Source organism: Triticum aestivum, chromosome 4D (genome assembly GCF_018294505.1).
Source record: "Triticum aestivum cultivar Chinese Spring chromosome 4D, IWGSC CS RefSeq v2.1, whole genome shotgun sequence".
Classification (NCBI taxonomy): Eukaryota; Viridiplantae; Streptophyta; class Magnoliopsida; order Poales; family Poaceae; genus Triticum; species Triticum aestivum.
In genome coordinates this window covers 468,512,155-468,525,691 of record NC_057805.1, presented here as the reverse complement: position 1 = coordinate 468,525,691, position 13,537 = coordinate 468,512,155, and the positions used below count along the sequence as shown (strand labels likewise).

Genomic DNA, 13,537 nt, shown 5'->3' with positions numbered 1-13,537 from the left:
GATCAACAAATTGTATGAAATATGAACCAATGAGTTTGTAATAAAAAAATTGTATGACATATGAATCAATGAGTTTGACATGCCCTTGTAAATATTGGCAGAAACAACTATGACCGTCCGTAGATGAATGTGAGCATGATGTGGCTGAAGCCAATAAATTTCAGTACTCCCAAAGAAAGTTGCAAGACTATTGAAATCGCTTGCAGTCAGATGAACAATAATAACTACATAACTCGGATAAGGAACCCCCAGGTTTTTATTTCAGAATAAAAGCCATATAGGACCACTGAAATCCCCTGCATTCAGATACAGGGATAACAATTGCACAGAAATGGATAACAGAAGATTGTCCTCACATATGAGAACAAGATCCATCCTTTCCAGCACATGAAATTCATCGACAACATCAAACTCAAGATCTAATCAATCAATCATTTGAGTATGTAACAGTTACAAGCATATAACATGGTGTTTGTGAAGAAAGCTCTGTATCATGATGCTTTAATTCTTGCGGAACCTTGTAAACGTCGCCGAGTCTTTGATAAGATGAGAGACACATACTCCTTGGCCATCTCAACCTGTGCAATTGCCCAATATGTCTTCTCATGCACCAGCTCAATGAGAGAGCTCATCAAAGTCAACTGTGATCATTCGAGGACAGCCTACAGCCTAGTTCTTTGATGTTAACTGCAAACTCTTGCACAGCTTCCATGACCTTGAGAACTGCTTGGAGCCTGCCTTCCACAGTACCTAACAAGGCTGATTACCTAGTTTAATGCTTCAGGGTTTGCTTCACTAGGTCTGCTTCCAGAGGACACGCTGCTGCTTGGTCCAACACTGCTGCTACCCACATTCGGTAAATCATTTCTGCTTCCAGAAAATGCATTCTCACTGGGTCCACGGTTTGTGTTACCTGCAAACTGACTGCCAGTGGCAGGTCTTCCAGTGTTCATATTACCAAGAATCAGTTGCTTCTTGAGTTTGTGCTTTTTCCCTCCAATATGGGCGCCGAAATTGAATTCGGTGACACAATCCACCTTGCATATTTTGCACCAAAAGGAAGGTACAGAATTTGTTCTGGGTATTTGAACAGCCTGCATAGCCTGTGATGCAGGCTGTCGAACTATTACTTTTTTCTTTGGGGGGTACCAATTTGCTGGCTGGCTTCTTGCAGCGGTGAAATTAAAGCTTGACTGCGGTGAAGGCATATTACTCTCAGGAGTTAACTTTCTCTTCAACACATCAGGTGTTGAATCTGTACAGGTCTCCTGAAAGTATATTTTTAATCCAATAATAGATAAGTAAAGTGCATCTAATTTCTCTGACAATTTTTTCTAGGTTTCAAACAAAAACATAGTAACAAATACTCCCTCCGTTCCTAAATATAAGTATTTCTAGGGATTTCAATATGGACTACATACGGATGTATATAGACGTAGTTTTGAGTGTAGATTCACTCATTTTGCTTTGTATGTAGTCCATATTGGAATCTCTGAAAAGACTTATATTTAGGAACGGAGGAAGTAGTGCATAGCCTTATCATGCTTTCAGATAACATCTTCCAATATCTAACTATAGTTTGATACAATTAGGGAAAGTAACATCGAACCTATGCAGAAGAATGAGAACACGGAATGGTTTAACATCAGAAGTAAAAGAGGGTGGTGCCAGGACTGTCAATAGTAAACTGCATTTCAAATGAATACTCAATAACCAGAAATCGTCCAGAATAATTGTTTCTCTAAATAGGGATGCAGTTTACTTAAAACTTTAGCAAACTTTCCCCACTGATCAAAGAACTACTACAACTCTGCAAGCTGAACTCTTCATCCTGTCCAGAAAATGGTAAGAACAAGGATAAAGGGCTAGAGGTAATTTGGAGTGGCATTGAAACAACACCACCTTTGTTGCAGCTTCTCACATGGGTGGTTGGATCAAACTTGGGTATGTTTCATCACATCTTGTAAAGCAATATTAAACTCAATGTGCGTCTTATGGATATTTTCTCAACAGCATGAATGTGACAATAGAACTTGAGAAAACTGACTCCTGTTTGAGCTTTCAACATATGAAGTTGAGACTCGATTCAATGCCTTGCACAAGAAAACGCTCCCTCCGTTCACAAATATAAGATGTTCTAACTTTTTTCTGAAACAACTGTATATAGACACGTTTTAGTGTGTTTGTTCACACATTTCAGTCCATATGTAGTCCATACTGAAATATCCAAAATATCTTATATTTGTGAAAAGAGGGAGTAGAAGATAACTATTGAATAAAAGGTACAAAATAGCTTTCTGCAGTACACAGATAGCGCAAATGATAAAACTGTGTTGACATATAAAGTAAACAAAGATGAAATGGTAAATTTCTGTTAATGATTGGTTACCCAGACTAACTCAATACTTCCCATGCATGCAAGTTATCAACCATAGGACCACAAATGTTCATTACCAAAAAACCCTGCTGACAAGTTATCAGACAAGAAGCTTACTCTGGATAGCGCAGGAGCTTCATTAAGAGCAATCAACAGATGTGGATGAGTACGTTCCAACCTTCGCCGATATTCCAGTTCCCTTCTAAGAGCTTCTTCATATGTGATAGTAGGACAGGACGGTGTATGAGACTTTTGCATGCTTGATGAGAACAAACCACATATACTTGCAAGCGCCAATTCTTTCTCGGCTAGCAAAGAATTCCCTAACATATTTGTGCACTTATAAACGGAAGTGATATGATTTCCAGCATTTAAAACCACCGGTCTTTCGCATACTCAGAATGCGAGCTCGTAAGGTCCAAAGCTGCAACAAACATAGTGAATCAAAACCCAAAAAAGAGCCATAAATTTGCTATAATAATGTGCGTTCAGTGACATTTAAAAAAAAAATAAGAAATCGTCAGTGTCCTCTAGCAACAGAGTACAGATCAATCAGTTAGCTTGAGCAACTTTGGTCAAATGTTCAGCACTATATGTACAAAAAAAAAACACCAGATGCGGACAAAAGCTAATCAAAATTGTCATGGAAAATTTCAGCATACGGTATGTTTTTCGGCGATCCACAAGTTGTTGTTGTCACTTGTCAGTCTACAAATTTACCTTCTAATTTGTTGCTCTTTACAACAAAATTCTTTTGGAAGTAAACTGTTCTGATTACTCCAGCACGCATCACACAGATCCACAACAGATCGGAAGCAAGCAGGGTGAATTGGAGTGCCTATCCCACAAAGAGCAAGACGGAATGCTTGCTCAAAGAAAAAGAAATGCAGTAACCAAACTCACAGAAAAATCCAAGCAAATTAGCATAGTCAACCAAGTTAACAGATCCAGATCAGAATGGATCTCCACTCCGCCCAGTCCAGTGAGCGGAGGTCAAGGACGACGACTCTGTGAGGAGGATCTCCTCGAAGTGGAGTGACCCAGGGAGGATCCAATGTTATTGGATAGCGAGGGCTAAAGAAGAATATGACCATTCAATAACAAAGCCTCCACTGTTCTATTCTACCATCCTCCTCCCTCAAGCTAACCAGTGTATACATCGCATCCTCCTTGACCGGAAAAATGGGCCTCTCAACATCTTGTTCGATGACAAATTGACAAGACTTCACCAATCAAACGAGGCAAAGGTTACCCACACGATGCGTTAGAACTATCAGTTAGTTGTTAACCGAACACAGTGTCATGGTGCCTGCGTTTTGTCACACTAGATTAGGCACACTCATGCATATCCAAATGGGCCGCATCGAGCCTAATTGGCATGAAGATCCCATCGATCTCAACCACAATTCCATCTCACACGGTGAAATTCGCGAATCTCACATTAGTTCTAGGGTTCCAACAAACTGAGACAACGGGCTTTACCTCGACCCCGGGTGCTGCCCTTTCTGGAGCGGGTCGTTTCCGGCCGCCGGAATCCACCTCCCTGTACGCCTGTGCGCCGTCAGTCAACAGGGAAAATGAGAGAACCAAAGTGTGGGCCGAGAAAGGGATGGATGGGGGCAGCACACCACATACCTCGCCGCCGGTCGGAACCGTCTCGCCGGAGCGGGTCAAGCTAAAGGGGACGGCGACTCAAGGAGGCGGAAGGTGTTGCGTCGGGAGGTCTGGTCGGGTCGGCCTGCTATTTCCTCAATCCTCACAAGGTTAATTAATGTCGTATTTTCCGGATGGATAAAGGGACAGTAATTCTGGAGCTATGGTTGGTCACTCTTTTTCGGTTTTTAGGGCTTATTAATTAAAAAAATCTCCGACAAAGATACGTCATGTGTGATGGAATGAATTTCGTAGTTTGTAAAATTACTTAATTATTACTTGCTCCGTCATATAATATAAGACGTTTTTTGACACTACAGTAGTGCCAAAAAAGTAGTACACTCTTTTTTTCTCAAAAAGTTGTGTTTACTGATGTATTAATTACAACACATGCATGCATGACCATTACATGACCAAGAACTTGTACATGTATTGGTTAGTTTTCTCTTGATCCTCGCATGCAGTGATTTAATACACCTTGAAATCTGCGCATATGATAAAACTACGTACCATGATGGGAGTAACATAAATGATAACATCACACATATTTAGACAAAATAGATGATGTAGCAAGTAATTAATGAGAATAGAGAGGCATGTGGTAACATAAATATGTTACTCACACTGAGTAATATCACACATACCAACACAAGACGAGTCTACAACCGAATAAATAAAGTGTTGCATGACATCATACATATGTTACTCCCCACTATTATAAGGCCTCTTCCAATGCATGGGTGCTTAGATGAGGTGCTAAGTGCATTAAAAATCTTAGCAACTAGTCCCCCCAATGCATAGGTGCTTAGCTTTTGTAGCTAAGCTTCCCTCATAGACTTGTTTAATAATTAATCTCCTTCATGTATTGGTTGGTAGTCACTTTACATAGGTTCACGTGCTTAGCACCGTTTCTTCATGGGTCACCATAATGCTTTCTCTCCTCTTTAATTGCTTTGCCACATCATTATTTTGCCTATGTGGCATCCTTAGCACCTGTACACCTTGGAGCATTGGGAAGGGCCTAAAGGTAGTAATATAGACTAGTAACATAAGTATGTTATTTGTCAGGGGTTTCGTGCGACATATGCATGCCAAAGGATGGCTTATCATGGTGGGGGAGAGTAATACGTCGTCGGTACCTGGAAACGGGATAAGGCGCAAACACATACGCCGACGCATCTTACCCAGGTTCGGGGCTCTCCTAGGAGATAACACCCCTAGTCCTGCTCTGCAGGGTCTCCGCATGATCACTATCTCAACAAGTAGCTACAAGCTTGCTCCTTGAGCTGTTTGGCTAGAAGAGGAAGAAGGGAAAGGCTAGCTCTACTCCTCGCTCTATGGTGTGTGTGTGTTATCTAAGAGGCTGAACCCTTTGCATGGGTGTCCTGGGGGTATATATATAGGCCTACCCCCCAGGGGTACAACGGTAATCTGGCCGGGTGCAGGACCCGGCTGTCAGTGTCTCTGGTGGCCGGCCTCTCCGCCGGCCGTTGGGGCCCGCCGCCTGGCGGGTCCCGCCGGCTGTCTTTTACTTGGCCGACAGGTCGCGCCCGCCGCTGGCGGGTCTTGCCGGCTGCTTAGTACTGTAGCCGTGCTGCTGATGGTGCGTGCTTTGTCGGGGAGGGCGTGGCTATAGTCCCGCCGCCTGGTGGCGTTCACTGTAGCCACTCCCCGTCTCTTCTGGTTAATGGCGCACAAACTTCAAGGGAGCGAGAGGGCCGCCTGCTAAGAGCCAGCCTCCCCCCGAGCCGACTGGTCTGGGCTCGCCGCCTTCTGGCTTCTCACGGACAAGTAGGCCCCGCCGCCTGCGGGCCGTACCGACAGCCCGTCGTGGGAGCATGGCCCCCTCTGCCATGGGTGATGTCACGAGCAGCATGGTAACAGTGCCGCACCGGGCGGGGATGTCCGCCTGGTACGCTGCACTGTGGCCATGTTCCGCCCTGGATTCGGGGGTGGCAGGCCGCACTGTAGCCATGCCCCGTCTCGTCATGTTTATGTGGGTGCAAACTTTGAGGGTGCGATGGGCCGCCTGCTAGGAGTCAGCCCACTTCTTGGCCGCCTGCTGGACTCCGCCGCCTTCCAGCAGCCGGCCGATTGGACCAGCCGGCCCTAAGAAGGCGGTACTTTGTCCCTGAGGCTTGAGGGGCGCAGCCGGCCCCGATGTCTTGAAATACCGCAGGAGGCTAATGAGGCTACCCGTGGTCATTTACTCCGACAGTAATCCCCGAAGCTGGTGGGGCGACGCGGCTGAAAAGACAAGAAGCCTCAGCAGCTTCCTACTCCGAGTGGTCAGGCGGTCTTGCTTCGTCCGTCTTCAGGAGCGCCGACTGCTAGGTGCCGGCTGTGACCAGGCAGGCCGCCTGGTGATTTCGAAACGTCGCGGTGGGGGCTAGGTGGCACGCCAGCCCGACGTCGGACTTGCCGCCCGTTGCCCGCCGGCCACACGGCGCCAGCAGGCCAGGCCGACCTGCCAGCCCACGCGCGCGATGGGACGTCGCCGCAGGCTGGGGCCCGCCACTACAGGGCCTCGGCACGCGCGCGGATCTGCTGTGGCCGAGGCAAGCGGTTGGGCTTCCGCTGCCATTAATGCACGTCGTAACGGGCGCAGTAATTGTGGGATCATGGGGGGAGTGGGCGTAGTTAATCCCACGACCCCCCACGTTCTCGCCCCCTCGGCTTCGCCGCCTGGGGCTATAAGTGGGGGGAGGGGACGGCAGACGCAGCGCGCCCTCCTCTCCCTTTTCCTTCGCCGTTCTTCTTCTTCTCCTCTCCGTTGCGGCAGCGCCTCTTCCTCTTGCCGAAGCGCTGCCGCAGCTCACCGTCGTCGGGCTTCTTCTTGCCGCGACCTTCTTGCTCTGTCGCGGTTTCGCCCGCTCACCACCGCACCACGCCTCCGACGAGCTCCTTCGCCCATGGCGCGCTTATGGGCCGGTCACTGGGAGGGCTCTAATGTCCATGAGGACCACCTCGCCTTCCTCCACCAGACGCGGTGCCTGCCCCGCGAGGCGCACGTGAAGGTACGCGTCCCTCCTGCGGCTGAAATCTCGCCGGTGCCGGAAGAGGACGAGCGCGTTGTCTTCCGGTCACATTTCCTTCGTGGCTTCGGCCTTCCGGCTAGCGGCTTTCTGCGCTCTTTCCTCAACTTTTACCAAGTCCAGCCGCACCACCTCACGCCCAACATGGTGGTGCTGCTGGCCGCCTTCGTCACCCTCTGTGAGGGCTATCTCGGCACTCTCCCCACTCTCAAACTCTGGGGAGAGTGCTTCTACATCAAGCTCGGCACTGCCGCCAAGGGCACGGCGGCTCAGTGCGGAGCTTGCGTGGTGGTGCGGCGCCCGGGTGCCGAGAACCGCTTTCTGGCCATCTCTCTGCTGCAGTCGGCCAAACTGTGGTAGAAGTCCTATTTCTACATCAAGAACCTCCACCCAACGCTGGACTGCATCAACTTGCCGGCCTATGTGGCCGGCCCGCCTGTTGAGCCGCGCGCCAACTGGCGGTATAAACCGACCAGTCTGTCGGCCGCCTCCAACGCTGCCCTCGCCCGGCTTCAGGTGATGACGGAGTCGGAAGGCCTCAAAGGCTCGGATTTACTGGCCGCCTATGTGGCGCACCGAGTGCTCCCCCTCCAAGCCCGGCCGCACATTATCAGCAGTATGAGCGGGCACCGGGACCCGTGCCGGATGTGCTCAAAGGAGCTGCCGGATGTGGAGGTGGTCCGGCTGGTCAACTACTTCTCCAACTGCAAGCTGTCGGAGAAGTACTAGCGGTTCGGCAAAGCGGCTGTACGACCGCGCACACCCGCCGCCTGCGGTGAGTCTTGTTGTCCTTTTCTTTTCTTTGCTTGTTCGATTTCTTCTTCGCCGTCTGACCAGTCGGCAATGCCGCAGGTCTTCACAACCCATTCGGCCACCGACGCCCTGGAGTCGGGTCATGAATACATGCCGGACCAGTCGAGGAGCGACGTAGATGACCCCGACTTGGGGGCGGCCGCCATGGAGGAGGACGACGCCACGGGCGGCGGTGGTGGAGCAGGCGGCTCCGGAGGAGGAGGCGGCATCGAGGACTGGCCGGACGACGAGGAGGAGGAGAACGATTCGCACCGCGTGCACGGTGCCGACAAGGCGGACGCGAGCTCTTCCGCTGCGCCGACTGCACCAGGCGGCGCAGCAAAGCGCCGAGCCGGCTCGTTGCTGTTCGGCAGCCGGCCGAAGAAGCCCAAGAACTCGGCCGCCGTGACCAGGCGGGAGGAGGCCGCCGCGAAGGCGACCCAGTACCAGAGGGCCCCAAAGCAGCTCCCGCTTGCATCCGGGTGAGTACTTCGACTTTTCCATTGTTGCTTTCGCGTTTGCTTTTCTTCTTTCTTCTAGTCTTCTTAATGGTTCATGCCGCCGTGCCTTCATAGGACCCCACTCTCTCTTGCGCGGGACCCGGCCGCCTCGGTGATTGGGGCGGCGGACGGTTCTGCAGAACCCCGCCATGTGGACCGGCGCGCCGAGCTCCAGGCGGCGACGGAGCGAAACGCGTGGGAGGCGCGCGAGGAGCAGGAGAAGGCGGAGCGAGAGAAGGCGGCGCAGGCGGACGCGGATGTGGCGGCTAAGGCCCAAGCCGATGCTGCAGCCAAGGAGCAGGCAGACGCAGGCGCCAAAGCGCGGGAGGCGGAGGCGGCTCGTATCCGGGCTCCGTTGCTCATCGTCCCATTGCGTGTCGTGCCACCGGCGCCGGAGATCCAGGCGCCGAATAGAAGAGCCGGCAATGACCAGCCGGTCATGGAGAGGGGAGGTGCGACCCCGTCATCATGGAGGCGGAAGTGCCCCCGCCCATGCCGGCTGGCGGCGCTCAGACCAGTCGGCCTGAGGCGCCGCAAGTGCCGCCAGTCGGTGGCGAGCTGGTGGTGGGCCCGACTCCCGCGGTCCGCACTCCGGGGCACCGTCGTGCGACGAAGGCGGCTTCAGCACCGCGGGCGGTGGAGATCGGGACCGTGAACTCATCGGCCCCTGGCGCCGAGGCCAGCAGTGCCGCCCCACCGGAGTGGACTCCTGGAGGTGGAACGGGCGTCTGATACGTCTCCAACGTATCTATAATTTTTGATGTATTCATGCCATGTTTATAATATTTCTACATGATTTTGGTATGATTTGGTTAGAACTAACCCGGACTGACGTTGTTTTTAGCAGAACTACCGTGGTGTTGTTTTTGTGCAGAAATAAAAGTTCTCGGAATGCGCTGAAAATCAACGGAGATTTTTTCTGGAAAATATAAAAAATACTGGAACGAAGAGTTACAGGAGGGGAGTCCCGTGGGCCCCACGAGGGTGGAGGGCGTGCCCCTGTGCCTCGTGGACTCTCCGTGGGGCCCCCTGACTTGTTCTCGACGCTAACCTCTCCTATAAATCCCCAAACCTCCAGAAAATAACCTAGATTGGGAGTTCCGCCGCCGCAAGCCTCTGTAGCCACCAAAAACCAATCGGGACCCTATTCCGGCACCCTGCCGGGGGGGGAATCATCACCGGTGGCCATCTTCATCATCCCGGCGCTCTCCATGACGATGATGGAGTAGTTCACCCTCGGGGTTGAGGGTATGTACCATTAGCTATGTGTTTGATCTCTCTCTCTCTCGTGTTCTTGATTCGGCACGATCTTGATGTACCGCGAGCTTTGCTATTATAGTTGGATCTTATGATGTTTCTCCCCCTCTACTCTCTTGTAATGGATTGAGTTTTCCCTTTGAAGTTATCTTATCGGATTGAGTCTTTAAGGATTTGAGAACACTTGATGTATGTCTTGCATGTGCTTATGTGTGGTGACAATGGGATATTCACGTGATCTACTTGACGTATGTTTTGGTGATCAACTTGCGGGTTCAGTGACCTTGTGAACTTATGCATAGGGGTTGGCACACGTTTTCGTCTTGACTCTCCGGTAGAAACTTTGGGGCACTCTTTGAAGTTCTTTGTGTTGGTTTGAATAGATGAATCTGAGATTGTGTGATCCATATCATATAATCATACCCACGAATACTTGAGGTGACATTGGAGTATCTAGGTGACATTAGGGTTTTGGTTGATTTGTGTCTTAAGGTGTTATTCTAGTACGAACTCTTGAATAGATCGATCAGAAAGGATAACTTTGAGGTGGTTTCATACCCTACAATAATCTCTTCGTTTGTTCTCCGCTATTAGTGACTTTGGAGTGACTCTTTGTTGCATTGTTGAGGGATTGTTATATGATCTAATTATGCTATTATTGTTGAGAGAACTTGCACTAGTGAAAGTATGAACCCTAGGCCTTGTTTCCTAGCACTGCAATACCATTTACGCTCACTTTTATCGCTTGCTACCTTGCTGTTTTATATTTTCAGATTACAAATACCCATATCTACCATCCATATTGCACTTGTATCACCATCTCTTCGCCGAACTAGTGCACCTATACAATTTACCATTGTATTGGGTGTGTTGGGGACACAACAGACTCTTTGTTATTTGGTTGCAGGGTTGTTTGAGAGAGACCATCTTCATCCTACGCCTCCCACGGATTGATAAACCTTAGGTCGTCCACTTGAGGGAAATTTGCTACTATCCTACAAACCTCTGCACTTGGAGGCCCAACAACGTTTACAAGAAGAAGGTTGTGTAGTAGACATCAAGCTCTTTTCTGGCGCCGTTGCCGGGGAGGTGATGACCCACAAGTATAGGGGATCTATCGTAGTCCTTTCGATAAGTAAGAGTGTCGAACCCAACAAGGAGCAGAAGGAAATGATAAGCGGTTTTCAGCAAGGTATTCTCCGCAAGCACTGAAATTATAGGTAACAGATAGTTTTGTGATAGGATAATTTGTAACGAGCAACAAGTAACAAAAGTAAATAAAGTGCAGCAAGGTGGCCCAATCCTTTTTGTAGCAAAGGACAAGCATGGACAAACTCTTATATAGAGAAAAGCGCTCCCGAGGACACATGGGAATTATCGTCAAGCTAGTTTTCATCACGTTCATATGATTCGCGTTCGGTACTTTGATAATTTGATATGTGGGTGGACCGGTGCTTGGGTGCTGCCCTTACTTGGACAAGCATCCCACTTATGATTAACCTCTATTTCAAGCATCCGCAACTACAACAAAAGTATTAAGGTAAACCTAACCATAGCATGAAACATATGGATCCAAATCAGCCCCTTACGAAGAAACGCATAAACTAGGGTTTAAGCTTCTGTCACTCTAGCAACCCATCATCTACTTATTACTTCCCAATGCCTTCCTCTAGGCCCAAATAATGGTGAAGTGTCATGTAGTCGACGTTCACATAACACCACTAGAGGAGAGACAACATACATCTCATCAAAATATCGAACGAATACCAAATTCACATGACTACTAATAGCAAGACTTCTCCCATGTCCTCAGGAACAAACGTAACTACTCACAAAGCATATTCATGTTCATAATCAGAGGAGTATTAATATGCATATAGGATCTGAACATATGATCTTCCACCAAATAAACCAACTAGCATCAACTACAAGGAGTAATCAACACTACTAGCAACCTACAGGTACCAATCCCAGATTATGAGACAAGAATTGGATACAAGAGATGAACTAGGGTTTGAGAGGAGATGGTGCTGGTGAAGATGTCGATGGAGATTGCCCTCTCCCGATGAGAGGAGCGTTGGTGATGACGATGGCGATGATTTCCCCCTCCCAGAGGGAAGTGTCCCCGGCAGAACAGCTCTGCCGGAGCCCTAGATTGGTTCCGCCAAGGTTCCGTCTCGTGGTGGCGGAGTCTCATCCCGAAAGCTTGCTTATGATTTTTTCTTCGAACGAAAGACTTCATATAGCAGAAGATGGGCACCGGAGGGCCAACAGGGGGCCCACGAGGCAGGGGCGCGCCCAGGGGGGTAGGGCGCGCCCCCCACCCTCATGGACAGGTGGAGGCCCCCCTGACGTATTTCTTTCGCTCAATATTTTTTATTATTTCCAAAAATAACTTTCGTGGAGTTTCAGGAGTTTTGGAGTTGTGCAGAATAGGTCTCTAATATTTGCCCCTTTTCCAGCCCAGAATTCCAGCTGCCGGGATTCTCCCTCCTTATGTAAAACTTGTAAAATAAGAGAGAATGGGCATAAGTATTGTGAAATAATGTGTAATAACAGCCCATAATGCAATAAATATTGATATAAAAGCATGATGCAAAATGGACGTATCAACTCCCCCAAGCTTAGACCTCGCTTGTCCTCAAGCGAAAGCCGATAACGATAAATATGTCCACATGTGTAGAGGTAGAGGTGTCGACAAAATAAAATACGGACATGCGTGCATCATCATCATTCTTATAACAGCAACATATATGGATATTGTCATATGATTTCTTATGCTCAAGTAATAATCTATTCACAATGCAAAGTATGAATCAGAAACTTTATTGAGAAGCAACAAACTATAATCTCAGTCATTGAAGCAATTGCAATTTATCATAACATCAGAAAGAGTCTATGTCAGAGCTTTCTAGCAAGTCCACATACTCAACTATCATTTAATCTTTCATAATTGCTAACACTCACGCAATACTTGTGGTTACAGAGTTTTAGTCGGACACAGAGAAAGATACGGGCTTATAGTTTCGCCTCCCAACCTTTTACCTCAAGGGTAATGTCAACAATAATAACTCATGCTAACCCACATCCAATTAGATATATATATATATATATATATATATATATATATATATATATATATATATATACCAGGATCTTTCCAACATCCTGTGCTTGCCAAAGGATAAAATGTAAAAAGAAAATGTGAAGATCACCATGACTCTTGCATAAGGTAGAAGATAATAATAAAAGATAGGCCCTTCGCAGAGGGAAGCAGAGGTTGCCATGAGCTTTCAAGGTTGGATGCACAAAATCTTAATGCGAAAGAACGTCACTTTATATTGCCACTTGTGATATGAACCTTTATTATGCAGTCCGTCGCTTTTATTTCTTCCACATCACAAGATCGTATAAAGCTTATTTCCTCCACACCAATCAATCATACATATCTAGAGAGCAATTTTTATTGCTTTGCACCGATGACAACTTACTTGAAGGATCTTACTCAATCCATAGGTAGATATGGTGGACTCTCATGGCAAAACTGGTTTAAGGGTATTTGGAAGCACAAGTAGTATCTCTACTTGGTGCAAAGAATTTGGCTAGCATGAGGGGGAAAGGCAAGCTCAACATGTTGGATGATCCATGAAAATATACTTTATCTCAGATATAAGAAAACATAACCCATTATGTTGTCTTCCTTGTCCAACATCGACTCTTTAGCATGTCATATTTTAATGAGTGCTCCCAATCATAAAAGATGTCCAAGATAGTATATTTATATGTGAAATCTCTCTTTCTTTATTACTTCCTATTAATTGCAACGATGACCAAAGCTATGTTTGTCAACTCTCAACAACTTTTAATCATCATACTCTTTTTATGTGAAGTCATTACTCTCCATAAAATCAATATGATCTCTT

The 13,537-nt window shown here is 47.9% G+C and overlaps 1 protein-coding gene across 2 annotated transcripts; it reads right to left on the bottom strand.

Annotated features, from left to right (window-relative positions):
* Window positions 1-238: 238 nt before the first annotated feature.
* LOC123098695 (uncharacterized) lies at window positions 239-4,190 on the bottom strand. Of its 2 annotated transcripts, none has more exons than XM_044520757.1 (4): window positions 4,013-4,190; window positions 3,860-3,928; window positions 2,495-2,801; window positions 239-1,268 (listed from the first exon to the last, which is right to left on the bottom strand). In XM_044520757.1, exons 3-4 carry the CDS (start codon window positions 2,705-2,707, stop codon window positions 768-770), a joined length of 714 nt encoding a protein of 237 aa, XP_044376692.1. In that variant the 5' UTR covers window positions 2,708-2,801; window positions 3,860-3,928; window positions 4,013-4,190; the 3' UTR covers window positions 239-767. The 2 variants fall into 2 exon arrangements, with proteins under 2 accessions (XP_044376692.1, XP_044376691.1); XM_044520756.1 differs by having other exon boundaries at window positions 3,860-3,920; window positions 4,013-4,181.
* Window positions 4,191-13,537: the final 9,347 nt, after the last annotated feature.

What these genes read in the sequence shown, in the direction of transcription:
- LOC123098695 (XM_044520757.1), bottom strand. Translation starts at nt 2,707, where the DNA reads ATGTTAGGGAATTCTTTGCTAGCCGAGAAAGAATTGGCGCTTGCAAGT. An exon ending in AAGCTCCTGCGCTATCCAGA is followed by an intron (nt 1,269 to 2,494) that starts GTAAGCTTCTTG and finishes ATATACTTTCAG; the next exon opens with GAGACCTGTACAGATTCAAC.